The sequence below is a fragment of the Hippocampus zosterae genome, chromosome 4 (assembly GCF_025434085.1).
Source record: "Hippocampus zosterae strain Florida chromosome 4, ASM2543408v3, whole genome shotgun sequence".
Classification (NCBI taxonomy): domain Eukaryota; kingdom Metazoa; phylum Chordata; class Actinopteri; order Syngnathiformes; family Syngnathidae; genus Hippocampus; species Hippocampus zosterae.
Genome location: NC_067454.1, coordinates 27,338,108 through 27,356,571, shown reverse-complemented (window position 1 = coordinate 27,356,571; position 18,464 = coordinate 27,338,108). Strand labels below are relative to the sequence as shown.

Below are 18,464 nucleotides of genomic sequence, written 5' to 3'. Positions count from 1 at the left end.
AAATGTCGCATGTCCAGGTAGTTTGTTGTGTGTGTGTTTGTTGCGTGCGTGAGAGTGTCTGTGTGGGCCCCGGATTTGTCTCTATGTCCCCCGCCTGGAGCAAAAGGTCCGCCCGCCACCCTGCCAGGTTCAGGGGGCGGTTAGCCGAAAAAAAAAAAAACGGCCGTAAGGGCACCCCGTTCGGGGTGCAGGGATTGGTTCCTTGATTTGTCCCCCCGTTCGGGGGGAACCCTCCAACTGCGAGTAAGCCAAGGAGTTTGGAGGAGTCCCATCCCTCAGCAGCTGGTTCATTTGTACTGCTAGGCGCTCATGGAGTGCTGTGAGTTTCTTTAGCCAGTAGGTGTGGACCATGTCCGGGCCTGGTGCTGTCCAGTTCTTCATATCTGAGACTCTTTCCTGTATGTCTGCCACTGTTATGGTAACTGGGTTCTGTTCAGGGAGGTTGCTGTGCTCCTCTCTCAGGGTCACCAGCCATTGTGCACTGCTGTTATGTGCAACCTCCTTCTCCCATATGCCTTTCCAGTACCTTTCAGTTTCCAGTCTTGGTGGGTCGGCTCTGTTGGTAGGATCCTGCCACTGAGCGTACACTTTCGCAGGTTGTGTTGCGAACAGCCTGTTTATTCGTCTGGCCTCATTCTCTTTCGTGTACCGCTTTAGGCGACTGGACAAGGCTTGGAGCCTTTGTTTGGCAGTTTCGAGTGCTTCAGGTATGGTCATCTGGATGTACCTCTCGGGTATCGGCCTTTTCATCACACCTCTCTGGGCCTCCGTCAATTGACTCACATCTTTCCGGGCCGCCTTGATCTTAGCCTCCAACCGTCTTTTCCATGGTGGGTAACGTATCTCATGGCTTCCATGGTTGCTCTTACAGCCCAGAGTCTCCAGGATCACTGATGCTGAAGCGTATATCAGCTCATTGGTTTCTTTGATCGTTACGGTAGGGATCGCCCTCAGTGCTGCATTCACACTTTCTATGAGACTTTCAGATGGTACTTCACATAGTCGTTGTAATCGGTTTCTAGGTTGCCCAGCTTTCATTCTCGCCATGATCTTAGCTTTCAGGTCAGTTGCTGCCTCGCTCAGCATTTCATTCATTGGGGCTGGCCACCCAATCTCATCATCTGCATTCATTGGGGCTTGCCTCCCAATCTCTTGTATGACCTCCTCCTCTGATCTGGCAGCCTGGGGCCCTTCACCATGGAACCTGCGTTGTACCTCATCAATCTCAAGTTGCGACAGCAGTTGCCGTTTGTGGATGTTGGAACACTGAGCTACTAGTTGTTTCGCGGTCAACCGTGACTGTGGGTTTCGAAGTAACCCCTCTGACTAGGGTTGCTTGAGTAGTAGCATTCCAACAGAGCCATGTTATCGCCTCTCGCCCATCTCCGCTTTGTTCCAGTAGCCCATTTTTCATCAAGGTGCTCTGGTTCCCCAGCACCTGACGCAGACCTTGTTTGGCCGGGCGACGTCTGAGCCGGCATGTCATTCGTTTTATTGTCTCTCATCATTGTATGAGGTAGCGTGAAGGATCTTGCCCAAGGACCCACACTGGATGGTGTTATGTGCTCATTTTTGCCCCAAGCGGGATTCGAACCACCGTCTCCCGTATGCCAAACCGATGCCTTATCAACTGAGCTATCCAGCCGCTTCAACTGAGCTATCCAGCCGCTTGGCGTTGTCGGCAGGATTTGAAATATATATATATATATATATATATAAAACAATTGATGGCTTGAGTGACATCTGATCTCAGATCTTTGGAGCAGCAGTGACTCAAATGAGAATGATGTTCAACTGTTAATTGATCACTGTTATTCATCACGACCTGGTCCATGCTAGAAAAAATATCAAATATTCTATTATTTTTGATGGATGAGTAGATGAAAAGCATTTGGGTTTGATGTCAAAGGAGGTTATACAAAAGGTCAACATTTCAACTTTTCTTTTCAGGTATTTGTATTTATGTTTTGACACACGACTTTGGAGATAGCATATTGCCTGTGAGCAATATTTTAGGAACAGATTAACTTAAAATAGATTCATTTCCATCTTGGCAAAATGGTTTTCAAGGCTTTCACAGTGGCCTGTTTTTTTGGGGGGGGGGGGGGCGGGGGGGGTGGAGAAATCACTTTTGAAGCTAAATGTATGCGCTGATGTGGGCGGTGTAATTACCTTACGGTACTTGCCTTTGATGAACGCCTTTGATGTTTTGGCATTGTGTTTTGAGTCATTATTTTCTTTCTCCATGGTAGAGGATTTAAATTGACAGACAAAATGTTCCTCTACTCTTCTGAGTTCCTTTTGTTGCTGCCACCATGTCTTACATCATCATTGAAGATTAATGAGCCCATCCCAGAAGAAGCTATTTATGCCAAAGCATAAAACAACATTCACAGGTGCGGTTGCATGTTTGCGATCACAAATGGATCCTTTTCATTAATTTTGTGTCAATAATCAGCGTAGTGGGACACACTGAGGCAATGAAAACACAACACTCTGTGACGTGGTCCAACGCCTTTGATCAAATGAAAAACGGTGGTTTAAAACTAAATTTGTTATCCTCAGGAGTGTTTTTCAGAGTGTGGAAATCAAATATGAAACATTGACCTCTTGTCTCCTATTCATATTCTGAAAGCAAAATTATTGGAAGTGTGCTTACTATTTCAATGCTTTTGGCAGGTGAGTGAACGTATCAATATATAGTCTAGCTAATGTAATGTTTACAAATTTCATTGGATAGAACTCTGAGTATATTTTCAATAAAATAAAAATGAAAATAAATAGACAAAATACAACATAACAGATTAATAATTTATCTTTCAATATAAGGGCAAGCATAAATCTGCAAGATTTATGTGTTGTTTTTGTTTCCCGACTTCATAAGCTTTTCAATATTTCATTCATGTGTCATTAACTTTTCATGTTCCTTCTTCCTTTCATTGCCAAGACACTGCTCTCCTGACGTCGTTGAAGAATTGTAGATTTAACTGCTCATGGACAATTTGGCTTTATTGGAAGTGAAAAGTGAAAACAATACATCATGAGTCAATATCCCGGAGGACACACAAACATTCACGACAACTTCCTGCACCTATTAATTTGTTATGGTTTGTCCCTTTATTGCTTCGGACTTTTCATATTTTGATGACGTCTGTTTATCTCTTGGTAAGATTACAGAACATTTTCCAAATGTATTTTCATAATTTGGGTTCGAGGTGGGAAGCACAGGAAAATGCAGGATAATCTTGGAAAATACAGTCATGGTGCCAAAAACGTGTAGACAAAATCCCTTCACACCAGGGGGAAATTTGCAATGTGGAGGGAAGTTGGAGCATCGACACATGAAGACCAGAACTCTGAAACTCAGAACTGCGAGGCAGTAAATAAATAAATAATAATTAATAAAAGAAAAACATTTCAATGTCTTCCTTGCTGTAACTGATACGATTCCACCAGGATTCACATTTAGAAAAACATAATATGTAACACAAATATGAATGTATGTTGATGAGGCTTTAACCACAGAAAAATAGTCATGAAATTCAGACGAAAAGAGTTTAAATGGACGCCACACAAAAACACCAATGAAATGAGAAGTAAATATTTTATCATGAACAAAATGGACCAATACCTTTCTTCCATGCTGCAGTTAGCGTTTGTGATATCCAAGCTTTTACTGAAAACAGATTTGCTAAAAGTGGGGGTGGATGAAAAAAACAAAACAAGAAAGAAAAACAGACAGAAAGGCTGTCATATAAGGAATCCGACTGTACAAGCATGCAATGCTACAATCAATCGCTGTGATATTGAGCAAGTTAATAGTAACGATGATTATGATGATGATAATCCTAATGAAAACGTACTCATAATACCAATAACAACATCGTACAAAAATCCTGCTGACTCGGTGAAAGCTGAGGAAATCTGAAAATTCAATGACATGTGCTGACCTATCGAATCAGGAAAAACGTTGAGACACTTTTTGAGATGAACTAGGATTGGCAGAACTAGGATTGGCAGGCACCGGGAAGGGCCATTGTGTTTTCAAAGCTCTATCTGACATTATTTTGGATGGGATTTAGGAATACTTTTTAAAAACTGGTGTCGGCGAGGGCCAGATCTTTGTTATTTAAAAACTATTTTAAGTCAGATTAGTTTGACTTGGGATCAGGGCATACAGTATTTGGAACTCAGTCTCTGACCTATTGACTGAACCTTACTGGCACTCTTAATCATGTAGGTGAATGAGTAAATTCCCAGTCAACTATTGTATGTCTAAGTATCAATGAATATAAAAAATATCCCATACTTCTTATGTTTGAGTAAAAGCCTCCCCTGTTGTGACAATAATAAAAGTGTCTTTAGTCTCTGGCATTGTCAATTACCGTATTGGCCCGAATATAAGACGGTGTTTTTTGCATTGAAATAAGACTGAAAAAGTTTTATTTTGGGGGTCCAGACATTATACCCATTCACGACGCTAGATGGAGCCAGATACCATTGAAGCGAATGCTGAACTTGACTCCCCAGGCCAAAGCGAACCCCTGTCACGAAGAATAGAAATAAAAATAGCGGTAGCACGAAGAAGAAAAAAATATCAGTAAGAAAGAAAAGAGAAGAAAATGATAGAAGAGATAACAGAACATGGAGAAACGTTGCGACAATCTGGAGAAAAGTGTGTCGAAGATCGGCTAACCGGCAGCTGAGGAGAAGTTATGATTTAATTTGCATTTCAAAAACCAGAAGCCATCCAGTTACGAATGTGATTGCACTTTAGTTTACATATTTAAATGTTTGGATATTAAGATTTGACATGAAATGACATGCTTTTTCTCCTATTATTATAATCATTTGTTTCAGATGTACTGTAATTATTTTCTGTATAAAAATTAATTTGGTGTTCAAAAACTATTTTTTCAAATTTGCGTCTTGAAAAAGAGGGGGTCGTCTTATAATCAGGGCCGTCTTATATTCGGGCCAATACGGTATCTTAAATAATGACAATGTTAAGAACTTTCTGTGAAGGTGAAAAGAAAGAACGAAAGCCAAACGCTGAGTCTCCTACCTTTGACCATGAGTTGCCATGTCGATGGCTCGCCGTACGGGGATGGGTGATCCTCCCTCTGTGACGCTAAGCACCTCCATCGACTTCCTCTCTGGTCGCCGCTTCCCGTGACGGCTAAGCATGGGTGAGTCCACACGCTTCCTGGGAGGGTCTGCTGAGCACAATTCCGAGTTCAGTGAGTGACTCAAGTAAAACCTCTCCTTTCTCATGAGCACTTTGAAACAGTAACTCATTCTTTTGTCACATCACGGCTGGATTACTGTAATGCACTTTCCTTTGCAGTCAGACAATCCTCCATTAAGCGTCTCCGGTTGGTCCAAAATGCTGCTGCTCACCTCTTGACTGGTACTCGAAAGAGGGAGCACATAACTTCTACGCTGGCATCCCTTCACTGGTTCCCTATACATTTTAGATTCTTTTTCTTTTTCAGATCCTATTATTTGTTTTCAAATCTTTAAATGGACTCGCCCCAACTTACCCCTCTCTGAGCTTCTCCGCTCCTATACACCGATGCAGCAGTGGTTGTTTTAAAGTGCTCTATAAATACAATTGAGTTGGGTTGAGACTAAGAAAGTAAATAGTTTGGACAAGTATGAGAATTGTATGAAACACAGTGACAGTTTCAAAATTTAAGCGTCATTACATGCGTCATCTTTCAATCTGCTCATCCTCACAAGGGTCGCGGGGGGTGCTGGAGCCTATCCCAGCTGTCTTTGGGCAGTAGGCGTGGGACGCCTTGAACTGGTTTACATGCAATCAGAAGGTTCCAAATGTAAATACATTTTACCAAGGTTTTTTGGAGGACGTAATACCCCAAAAGCCCAATTAAAAGGCTCAACAATGGCTGCATACACGATAATTGAATCAATAATCTGATTCGCTCTCTGTGCGTATGATGTATAAGTAGTAAGAGTTACAGTGAAGATTTCCATAGTTAGCAGTTGACTAAAGAAACTAAGTGCCTGTAAATAGATGAATAAAATAAGATAATCCTTGTATAGACCTTACCATTTAATGTGTACATTGTAAAAATCTCACTGTTTCAAAACCACAAAGTCAGCCAAACGTATACTGATGACACAGGATGAAATCCAAAGAGCATTTGGAGTTTAAACCACGTCTTCCGTACACCATGAATATCACATTTGTGTTTCCGTTTGGATGAGCCATACCGATTTCACTGCGTGGAGGAAGGTTCTGGTCCTCGTGGCTTGGGTATCTCTCCTTGCGGTCAAGGAGAAGGAAGTAGATCATCTTTTCCTGATTGTCACTAAGGACAGAGGGAAGGCAAAGAGGCGAAGTGCATGCTGGTATGACAGTTGACATGACAACACGATGCGTATTCAAGAGGAGGGAGTTGTGTGACTGGTGCATCAATGACCCCTATGCCAAGCAAGTTGCATGTTGACTTCTAACTCACTCATCAGACAGTAGGTCTTTGGTCAGCTTATCCTTATCCCTGAAGCAGCCAAGGGAATGCATACTCTCCAGGACATCTGGGTCGATCTCTTCCACTGTAGCCAGCATTCTGATGGCCACTTTCCTGGGGACGGGCTGCTCGGGCTCAGGCTCATTTTTTCCAGCGCTACAACACAACACGTACAACGCAACTCACTCACCGTAGCCCCAAACTGCTTTCAGTGTCAGTCATTAGCCCAGATTTGGTAGCCACGTTAGGCTGCAACATCTTGCTGTTGTTTGTGTCACTTGCCACTCAAAGTCGAAGGTGTCAAATGTAAAGCACGGGGGCCTGATCCGGCCACGCCACATAATTTGATGTGGCCCACGTAAGGAAACCATGTGCACTGACTTCATGTTTCTTGCTAAAATACCAAAATTACAAATTGCCTTCACTTTGAAAAACATGGCATTAATGCAAGGCTCTTTTGTTGCCCCCTTTTACATAAATGAGCTTTTCCTCAATTTGTTGAGTTTATGACAATCATAAATCATTTATTTGGGTTCGCAGTCTTAATGGCCCTTCCACAGAAACTATAACTACGACATGGTGGCCCGACGATGTTACCGGAATGCTATTGCCACGTACTTGTTGGGGTGCAATATAGTGGACACATGCTGGGATACTAAGTTTGATTTAAATACACTTGTCGGGTAGTAGAAAATGTTTTAGGCCACTTCAAACGACAGTTGACAACTGTCACACATGTAACAAGAATTAAAAATAGTGCTACATGTCCTCCAGTAACATTCAATATGCTCATTATATTTTAGCATGGTTGATTTACTTACAGGTACCACGAATGCTTCTGGATCTGCTCTAACTGCAACACAACAGAGAAAAAACAAAGACAAAGATTAACTGAACCATAAGGTGCCATTGGAAATGTGTTAATCGTAATTTCTAATGATTTATGATGAATGTAGTTCCATATTTGAACCTGATCGCACTGATAATTGACAATGATATTAGAGTGCAGCAGCTTTGTCTCCGAATTGTATATTTTGCCTGAATAACCTAAATTGAATTATGAGCTGTAAACAACTGAAAGTGAACAAACGAGTTATTTGTTGGCACGTCTCAGGTGCTAGAGTGATGATCATACGTGGCTTACCGTCAGTCTCTTCGAAGCGTCCACTTCAATCATGCCCTGAAGGAGGTTTTGGCATTCTGGCGGGATGAAGTGAGGCATGTGGAAAACTCCGAGTTTCACCTTCTCCAAAAGATTCCTCAAGTTGTCATCATCAAAAGGCAAAGCGCCCTGGTGATTAAAAGTGGAAAACTCAAATTAACGGTGCATTACATGTACTGTCCTTATTTTCATTATTGAACGTAAATAGAACGGCATTCCCCGTGTGCTACCAAGTTATTTTATTACCGCTTATTTACATCACTAGCACTGGCGGATATCGGGGGTGGAGGTGGGAGGTTTGCGGGGAGAGTGCGGGGGTTGGGGTGATGATGTGCTACCCTGTTTTGACCACCAGGTGCCACTCCAGATAACTGTCACGGAAATCGCATGGCGTGTGTCTTGCAAACTGGGAGAGTATACCTCTGGCCGCATATGTATGCGGTAATATGTCTGGCAAGACCCTCGACTGGTACAAATTTCATATGACAGCTTAAAAAATGAGTTCCACAGCATGTCAACTTGCTATAAAGTTTACATTAACAGTGGTCTATTTGTGTGACTGTAAATTGTCCCAGTCTAAAAGAAACAAGAAATCATGAGTGGCTCCTCAAGAGGAACAACATAAATTACAGCTTAATGTATTAGATGCTTTATTTGATATGAAAGCAATCGAAACTTGTTTTTTTTAATGTATTTTTGTAACTGGTGCTGCCAATTAGACGAACATTTAGTTTTCCTGGGATGTAAATGCAATATTTTACATGCAAATTTACTTAAGAGTATTTCGACTTGAAAAAAAAAATTGCAATAATTAACTTTAAATGGGGGCGGCCCGGTAGTCCAGTGGTTAGCACGTTGGCTTCACAGTGCAGAGGGCCTGCGTGGGTTTTCTCCGGGTGCTCCGGTTTCCTCCCACATTCCAAAAATATGCATATGATTGGACGCTCTAAATTCTCCCTAGGTGTGAGTGTGGGCGTGGATAGTTGTTTGTCTCTGTGTGCCCTGCGATTGGCTGGCAACCGATTCAGGGTGTCTCCCGCCTACTGCCCGAAGACGGCTGGGATAGGCTCCAGCGCTACACCCCCCCCTCCCGCCCCCCGCGACCCTAGTGAGGATCAAGCGGTTCGGAAAATGGATGGATGGATGGAACTTTAAATGGGGGCAGTTTTTGTAATATAACATTTGTCAATTTTGTCATTCCATTTGTTTAATTAGTTGCAGTTAATTTGAAATTGCAATTGAGTCTTCAAATTGGAAATATCCATCCATCCATCCATCCATCCATCACAAGGGTTGCAGGGGTGCTGGAGCCTATCCCAGCCGTCTTTGGGCAGTAGGCGGGGGACCCCCTGAACTGGTTGCCAGCCAATCGCAGGGCACACAGAAACAAACAATCATCCACGCTCATACGCACATCGAGGGACAATTTTGAGTGTCAATCAGCCTGCCATGCATGTTTTTGGAATGTGGGAGGAAATCAGAGTACCTGGAGAAAACCCACATAGGCACAGGGAGAACATGCAAACAGGAAGGCTGGAGGTGGAATCGAACCCTGCAGCTCTGCACTGCACTGTGAGGGAAACATGCTAACCACTCGATCACCGGGCTGCCTTACACACACACACACACACACACACACACACACACACACACACACACACACACACACACACACACACACACACACACACACACACACACACACCATATTTTCCGCACTATGGGGTGCACATAAAAGCATTACATTTTCTCAAAAGCCAACAGTGCGCTTAATCATCCAATGCACCTTATATATGGGTCAATATTCTGATTTCTTGGACGCAGAATTTTAAATGTTCTCTAAAGCGCTTTGTTAGAGGTGCAGCGTTTGTGAAAGTGCGATATAAATAAAGCTGTATTGTATTGTACAGTATTCCCTTTAGTGTAGCTTCATCGAGTGGATGCATAATGCAACCTCAGCCACTATTGTAGTTTCCATTCTATGCACCTTATAATGCTGTGCACCTAATGTAGGATACAATACAATTTTCCTGGTTCTATGGCTGTTGAACAGTGAGTCCAAACGTCTTACTTCAACATCACTTAGAACTTATTTTAATGGATATCTGAAACAGCGTAGATGATCATCATTCTACGGGAGAATTGCACAGACACACAAATTCACACTCTTGTAGCTCATTGACGTCATCAGTGCCAGAAGTTGTGATGCAACTAGGTCAAACATGGAAACTCCAGCCCTTACTTAGAATGATCCAGTGGAAGCCTGGCCGACAGTCGTTGGGGGACTTTAGAGGTATAGAGGCAGTGTAATTTTACAAGCACACACAAAAGCAACCTTCTGTTTTCATGGAAATAGACTGTCAGATGCTCATTGATGTATTAGTTGAACTTTGACAAAGAGGATGCTGTGTGTAAGAGATATCGGTCATCAGTGCCAGTGATGATGAAGCAGGTCTGTGACTCTGTACTCTCCAGCTGAGGAGATCACTTGGTGACGTCAATAAAATGAGCAGAACAGAGCCAGATGGCCACTGACACTGATTGTATAATCAAAATGAAACACATGCAGATTGCACAGATTGCAATTTACGTAACATGCATCTTCCACAACTAAATTGTCATTGAAAAAGTTGGTGCAGCGATGAGAAGAAAACATCTGCTGTGATCCTTTTTCATTGGAGCCATTTTACTGTGTGCTTCAGGAAAATTCGCGCGAATATTCGCCAAAGACTCGTTCACCATGCTTGACCATCATCGACTGTTACTGGAGATGTTTGACTGTTAAAATGTATAATTCAATAGGAAGCATAATTAGAAAGTTACGCTTATGTTCCCACCTGTGTTGTGTATCCACTGTGGTATTGGTGACGATGGCGAAGTATACTTTTCATTTTTCGTATTGCTTCAGCTTGCAAGAGAGCAGTATTGAACTGCACCAGATTGATTGGTCTTTAAAATGTATCTCATTTTGAAAGTGTGGCTTTTAGCCCTGTAATCAAGGAATAGCCAGAATTTTTTTATTTTTGGCAACTGAGATGTTCATTAACCCTTATAACAAAATCCACAAAAATATTTTTGCCATATCATGATGTTTTAGATACTTGTCATACCAGATTTATAAGCATTATGTGGATGACATCTGAAAATGATCATTTGGCCTGATAATCAACTGTTGTGGTCAGTGACTGCATGGCGTAATCTAAAACAGAACATTTTTGCCAGTGACTTTATAAAACAAGGTTATATATAAAGTATAACATGTCAGCAAAGTGGTCAACTGTTTAGCACATCTGCCTCACAGTGCAGGGGCGCAGGTTACTCTGGTTCACTCCCATCCATCCATCCATCCATTTTCCGATCTGCTTTATTTAACACTCGGAGGTGCTGGAGCCTATGCCAGCGGCCTTTGGGCAGTAGGCAGGGTACACCCTGAACTGGTTGCCAGCCAATCGCAGGGCACACACTGAACAACCATTTGCGCTTACACTCACACCTAATGACAATTTAGGGACAATTTAGAGTGTTCAATCAGCCTGCCATACATGCTTTTGGAATGTGGGAATAAACCTGAGTACCTGGATAAAACCCACGTAAGGCCTGTGGAGAACACGCAAACGCCACACAGAAAAGCCGCAGCCGGGATTGAACCCACAACCTGCACTGCTCTATGTGTGCCCTGTGATTTCCTAGCAACCATTTCAGGGTTCACCCCACCTACTGCCTGAAGACAGCTGGGGTAAACTCCAGCACACCGGCGACCCTTGTGAGGATAAGCGGCTCGCATAATGGATGGATAGATGGATAGAAGAAGACTTCAGTGTTCCAGGACATAAAATGCTCAAGTAAACATGCTGTTAGGGCATGTCAAGGAGAGCACTCTATTTTTTGTGTGTGTGTGAATTACAGTGTTTTGATGTTGTGTAAGGTGCATCTTTGTGATATAAAAATAGAGACATGAAAGTTGATTGTTGCAATTGCAAGTCACAAACGAGTGCAGGCGTTTCCTTTTGACGTCACCTTTATTTTCCAAAATGAAGTATGTGTGTGTAGTCTGAGAACAAATAGTAATACAATAACAACACTTTTTTTGAACAGTGTGACCACAATCTTTTCTCAACAGTCATGTCTCACACAACTCTCATGTCCGCCATTAAGATATGATTAATAATCATCATATCTTAAAGAAGAAGTTAAGTATAATAATTTATTCTACTAAACTTCTTCTCGCCATCCAGAAATTACTAGTTATGTTAAAGATAATGGGAAAAAAAATCACAATATCGCAATATTAAAAGAGCCACGACATCTGCTTCGAGGGCCAGATTGTGTTCCATTTGAGCAGTTCTACAACCTTCTGGTTAATTACACAGTTTAATTTGAATTACTGCTATGCATGTTTTGGCCACCAATGGTTAAGACCAATAAGTTGCTGATAGTGTAGCGGTACACTCTCCTGCCTTGTGTGCTGGCAACGTGGAATTGGTTCACACTCAGTGATATGTTGCTGCGGGTATGAATGGTTGTCCTTCTCTATAAGTGCCCTGTGACTGACTGGCAACCAGTTCGGGCTGCTGCCTTTAGCCCGAAATCAGCTGGGGTGGGCTCCAGCACGCCACCACGGCCCTCATGAGGAGAACCGGTACTGAAAATGAATGAATGAGTTGCTGTTTAGGACCCACTCTAATTGCCAGATGAAGGGGAAGGAAACACCTTTGAGCTACTCTCCACATATTTATTCGACTCACAATGTGTGAATTGGCAATGAGTGCCTTGATGTTAAGTGTTATTCATGTGACCAGCAGAACACCGCATTGTGAACCACATCGACCATGATCATTTGCGCCGCGAAACCAATAAGAGCAATTTACAATGTATGCCATTCCTATTTCTTCACTGCAGTTTTGTACTAAAATGCCACAATGGGCCTTTTCCCCCCAATTTAAAATAAATGACATGTACACCTTGAGACCGGTGTCCATTTCTTGACAGTATTAAATTCATGATTGGTGAGGTACTACTCCTCTGGAGTCTGATATAAAGATACGAACACAAAATAGAACATGACCCTATATCAATGTTTACTTCCATTGAAACATGTTTCAAATCAGGTAAAGACGACACTTTTGAATATTTCATTTTGCTTCAATCAATTCCACACTATTCTACAATGTGATAGCAATAAAAACAAAAAGAATATTCAAGATAATTTCAAGTTTATTGTTTAAAAGAAAACATATATTGGCCTACTTATATTAAATATAATATGAAAGCAGTGGTTGTTTGTCTATGTGTGCCCTCCGATTGGCTGGCAACCAGTTCGGGTTGTACCCACCTCGTGCCAGAAGACAACTGGGACAGGCTGCAGCAGGCCCGCGGCCCGTGTGAAGATAGGTCGATCAGAAAATGGACGGATGGATGTTATGAAAGCCTCGATTATAAAATTACCTCGGTGTACGGTGTCATCACTGCATATCGGATGTGTTCCTACAATCGAATCCGTGGCAAAGTCGGTAAAGAACTGGATACGTTTTTATTGGAGCCAAACACAATTGCATTTTGAATGTAAAATTTTTGAACAGAAAATATGTCCATCAATGACAATTATTGGATTTTAAAAAGAACAGCAATGTAAAGCATCGACCATTGAACTAAAGGGGAACATAATTTGATGCAATATATTATTTTTCATTACATGCACTCGCACACACACAAACACACAAACACACACACACACACACACACACACACACACACACACACACGCACACGCACACGCACACGCACACGCACACGCACACGCACACACTCATTCAAAACTAAGAACAACTTAAGAGTCTTCAATTAACCAAAGAAGTTTTCGGATTCTGCGGAGAAGTCAGCATACCCAGAGAAAACTGATGCAAGTCACGATTCAGAGCCCCAACCTCCAAAGTGTGACGCGGATTTGCTAACTACTTGAACACTGCACTACCCAGTATATGCCATTCAAGAGGATTTCCTTTTAAGTTCCCATAATGCAAACTGCTGAAACCACAATCAAATTTAATTGCAGAAACATTTGGCCTAAGATGATATCAGCAAAGAATGAAAATACTGTAATATGTGTTTGAAAAAAGAACAGGGAAGACTTAATGACAAAAACAAGTTTGAAACCACCCAAGTGGGATTAAAAAAAAAAAAACAACTCACCACTAAAAGTGCAAACAGGATGACTCCACAGCTCCATGCATCTGCTTTTCGGCCATCATACTTCTCCCCCTTGTAGACATATACATTGAGAGAAAAATAAACCCACAGAACATTACGATATATCATTTAAATGCAGATAGTTTACTAAACTACAAATCACTGTCATCTGTGTCTTGGCACCAAAAAAAGCTCACATATTGTACAGTAAAGATGGGGCAAATGAAGCTTCAAGATGCTTCATGAACCATGTTTGTATTTTTGACTCCTCTAGATGGCACTCTGTTAAACATAGGACTGAAAGCACACTGGATTGACATTTTTTCCATTTTTTTTCTTTAAACCAACATTGCCATTTAGAGGAGTCAACAACTGGTTTATGAAGTACTTTGTATTTTTTTATTTAAAAAGAATTAATGTTTTATACGTTTCATAAATTACATCTACGGTATTATTAAGGTTTAGTTATCAGCAAAATTGCAAAGAGGTGGTCACAAACAAGGTGCTCATGGGCATCAGGTTGGTCAGCCACATGAGTAGCACGCGATCCTATTGTATAAGTAGCTTAGAAGCCATGGGACATTGTGATTTCCTTGTAACATTGTAGAGTTGATCTTTTTAAATTTAAATTTTAAAAGTGTTGGATACTGGTATTTATCTGTTTCTGATTGTGAAGTACATTACAGTAATATGATCAATATCTACACATAGATGAATATCATTTATTAATCATAACACATACAATAATTACAGTTAATTTGAGGATGTTGTTTTTTGATGATTTGTTATTTTAGAAGCATGTATCAAATGGGCAACTCTCAGTTTCAAAAAGGTTGCTCTGGTATAAAACATGAAAACAAAGAGAGCCAAAAATGGCATGACTGCATAATAAATAATATAAGAGTAGCAGTGACATCAAGTATATTTCCTCTCAGTAAGGGAAAATAGTCTGAGGCCAGAAAAAAAAGCTGAATATAGTGAATGCCAAGAGATTGCAACAGTGACGTAAGAGTCGCTGCAGGAGGTTGGCGCTACTATTGTTTCATAAAAGACAGCAAACAGAAAGAGGGCAAAGGAGAGAGCACTTACCCTGATAACCTCTGGGCAGGCGTAATGTGGCGATCTGTAAAAGAGGCACAGAGGGAATGATGCTGGATAGTACTCAAAGTGGTCCACTAAATCACACATCATATTCACTCAAAGGAAACACAGCCAGCAGCCAACATACTGAAGAAGAAATGACTAAATATCACACAACCTTCTCGCTGAGAGGGGTTGAACAAACCCCTCCATGACATTACATAACATTGGGAACCTGAACTTTGCAATACAAGCAAAACTAAATACGACATTGCTTCATGAAATAAGCAATAACGTAATAAAATATTACTTTGCTGGTTTGAGTTACATGGCTAGACAAACATTTGACCGTTCCTTACATAAAAATAAATAAAATATACCGTATGTAAATTTAAAAAATAAAAGGATGTTCAGGCCTTTTTTTTACATCACACAATTAGTTTGTAGCAGTTGCGTCGAGTTTTTAAAAAAATGCGCTTGTCATATAAATGATGACTCTGGCATCCCTTCATTGGCTCCCCATTCATTTTAGAGTTATTTTCAAGATTCTCCTCTTTGTTTTCAAATCTCTAAATAATCTCGCGCCACCTTACCTCTCTGAGCTCATCCGCCCCTACACACCTGCCCGGCGCCTCAGGTCTGTGGACCAGTCTTCGTTAGAAGTACCAAGAACTAAACTGAGGCTCAGAGGGGATTGAGCCTTTTCTGTTGCTGGTCCGTCTCTCTGGAATGACCTCCCACTGAACATTCGGCAAGCCTCCTCGCTGCCCATCTTTAAGGCCCTCCTCAAAACCCACTTGTATTCTTTGGCGTTCGACTCAGCATGATTTTACTGCTTGGTGCTTTCTACCGCCTTTATTACCATTTCGTCTTACTGTTTATTGTGTATGTTAAACCGCTGCATGTACAGCACTTTGTATGCAGCGATGGCTGTTTGAAAGTGCTCTATAAATACCGGTACTGTTGACTTGACTTGACTTGACATGACTATAATTTATTGTTTAGAGCATGGGTGCCCAAACTTTTTGGATCGAAGATCTACTTTTCGATCAACTAACCTCACGGGATCTACCCTTACCGGCGCGCGCGCGCACACACACACACACACACACACACACACACACACACACACACACACACACACACACACACACACACACACACAAATTTAAGATTTACCTGTTTTATTTTATTTTTTAAATGTTTTTTTTTTGTGAAAATGAGACTGATAAGATGATTAGTGTGCCGTGCATATTAACACAAATAAATATATTACTAACATGTACAAAGACACACAAATGGTTGTTTGTTTTTTTTCTTCTCGACACTCCTCGGATCTACTTGGGACCTGTCTTAGATCTACCGGTAGATCAGGATCTACCTAATGGGCACCCCTGGTTTAGAGCTTTTTTGTGCTCCAAAAAAATACATTGATAAAATATCTCTGAGGAGAAACATAAACACACGTAGAAGAAAAATGACCGTTTTTCAACATTTGACGATTGTTTAAGGAACCCGCAAAAGGTTAACTGTTGGTCTAGCTACAAATCAATATTTACAACTTGCTTTGCTTTACTACAACTCTTGCCAGGGAAGATGAAAAATGAGAAACTATATGTGCCTGCGAAAACAACCCCTGGCTTAAAATATTGATCAGGACTTTTAAAACTGAAGATAGAAATCACAGTGCAAAAAAAAAAAAAAGAAAGAAAAAAATCCTGAACGTGAATTCTTCGTAACAATCATTCCGAGCATTGCTTAATAGAGTCATTATTCTGACATTTGTGCAAAGAGTTTTATGAGTCCACTGCCTGTGTCGACTCATTGTTGAATAAATGAAGCAGATAGTGTGACTCCCTTTAAGTGTCTCCTCAAATGTCTGTGCTGAACAAATGTGGATGCGCACTCTATCCCTTATTTACAAAAATTAATGGAAATGCCATCTCCTTCACCTGTTCATGTTTTCAGTCTTCCTGCTCAGAGCGACACCTCCCCGAGTAGCATTTTTTATTTTCGTCATTGTCATACACCAAGCGAAAAGTCATCCGACTTTTTACTCATGAAAAGATGGCTGCACAATCCCTCAATGATTTGTCATCATAAAGAAAGACTGTATCAAAGTATCACAAGCTACTTTTGGCAGAAGATTCCATGAACAAAAGCTCAAAGACAAAACCATAGGATCCAAAGAAGTAGCAGGCGTAATCAGAAGTCAATTCTAGAATTTGCCAAAAGAGCATAGCGGCAAGCTAAAAGAATTCTACCGGGGATTGGATTTCATAGACAAATAGTGATGGAAAGGATATGCAAATGATACAAATTATACAAGCTCATCTCTGAAACCCAGAGGAGGTCATATCGCGGCTTTGTTTTACATGACTTCTTCCAGCAGAGGCTCATTAATCTTCATTCATGCGCCATAATGGCAGCGGCACAATTAACGTAGTCTCCAGAAACATTTAAAAGAAAGTTAAAGAATGATGCGACCAAATCGACTTTGTCACGCCGAATGATCATGAGCCAAAACAAACTGCCAAATCAACCAAGTACTTCCCCAAGGGAAATAAATTGAATGTTTTTTGACACTCAGCTACTCAACTATGTCATGTTACTTCATATGAACAGTTTGCAGCTTCCAGGACTTGTGTATAGGTCCTTGCATCATTTGGCTGTGTATCATTATGAAATATTATCAACATCATTATCAACAGGTGACTGTGGTAGGTTATAGAGGACCAACAGTGCAAAAATTAAATAAGTACATTGTTTAAATTAAAAAAAGATTCATTATTTTATCTAATCATATTTAGTTAATTATTTTTATATTTATTTTGATTTTTTAAATTTCAACATTGATGGACCCATATATTTATTTATTTAATTGAACATTCAATTATTTCAAATATGGATTTATTTAATATTAATCGTGAAACAACGATTCACGATTCACAATCACACGCTCGTAGTAATTTAGAGTGTTCCATTAAGCTGGCATGCATTTTTGAAATGTGGGAGGAAACCAGAGTACCCGGAAAGAACCCAGGCAGGCCTGCGGAGCCGGAATCGAACCCTGTACCTCTGCACTGAGGCGGATGTGCGAACAAGTCCACCACATGTTGCCCTCATTTAATTATTTGTATATTTGAAGAAAATTTAAAGGATCATGGACTGCTTCAGAAAGAGATTTTAAACACGATAAATTTCAGGAGTGCACCTTCCCTTTTAGCATCAGTGGAAAGGCACTTTATGAATGACAACTACCCAGCAGTATCAAGCTGACAATTTTTAAGCAAAATATTTTTGAAAAACTGAGGGCAGCTGGAATAGGCTCCAGCACGCCTCGCGACCCTTGTGAGGATAAAGCGGATCGGAAAATGGATGGATGGAGGGAAGTATTAACTAAGTCAACAACCGTTTAACTAATTGCAATATTTTTGAGAATATTTTTAAGGTAAGCATGCTGACTGCCCTTGCCAGCATCTTCCCTCTATAGTACTCAACAGTGACCTGTACAGTGCACATTATATAGCATGCAGCTGTTT

General features: G+C 41.0%; 1 protein-coding gene across 9 annotated transcripts in view; it reads right to left on the bottom strand.

Annotated features, from left to right (window-relative positions):
• LOC127599714 (serine/threonine-protein kinase BRSK2-like) overlaps positions 1-18,464 on the bottom strand; it is a 122,781-nt gene that overhangs the window by 33,286 nt on the left and 71,031 nt on the right. For 3 of the 9 annotated variants that reach the window (XM_052063880.1, XM_052063884.1, XM_052063885.1), the window contains exons 6-13: positions 14,932-14,965; positions 13,846-13,914; positions 7,639-7,785; positions 7,316-7,347; positions 6,486-6,650; positions 6,238-6,335; positions 5,066-5,219; positions 3,632-3,691 (exon numbers count right to left, since the gene is read on the bottom strand). In XM_052063880.1, coding sequence (XP_051919840.1) covers positions 3,632-3,691; positions 5,066-5,219; positions 6,238-6,335; positions 6,486-6,650; positions 7,316-7,347; positions 7,639-7,785; positions 13,846-13,914; positions 14,932-14,965 — 759 coding nt within the window. The remainder of the gene's footprint in view (positions 1-3,631; positions 3,692-5,065; positions 5,220-6,237; positions 6,336-6,485; positions 6,651-7,315; positions 7,348-7,638; positions 7,786-13,845; positions 13,915-14,931; positions 14,966-18,464) is intronic. The other 6 variants (XM_052063881.1, XM_052063886.1, XM_052063882.1 and 3 more) reach the window with 3 other exon arrangements.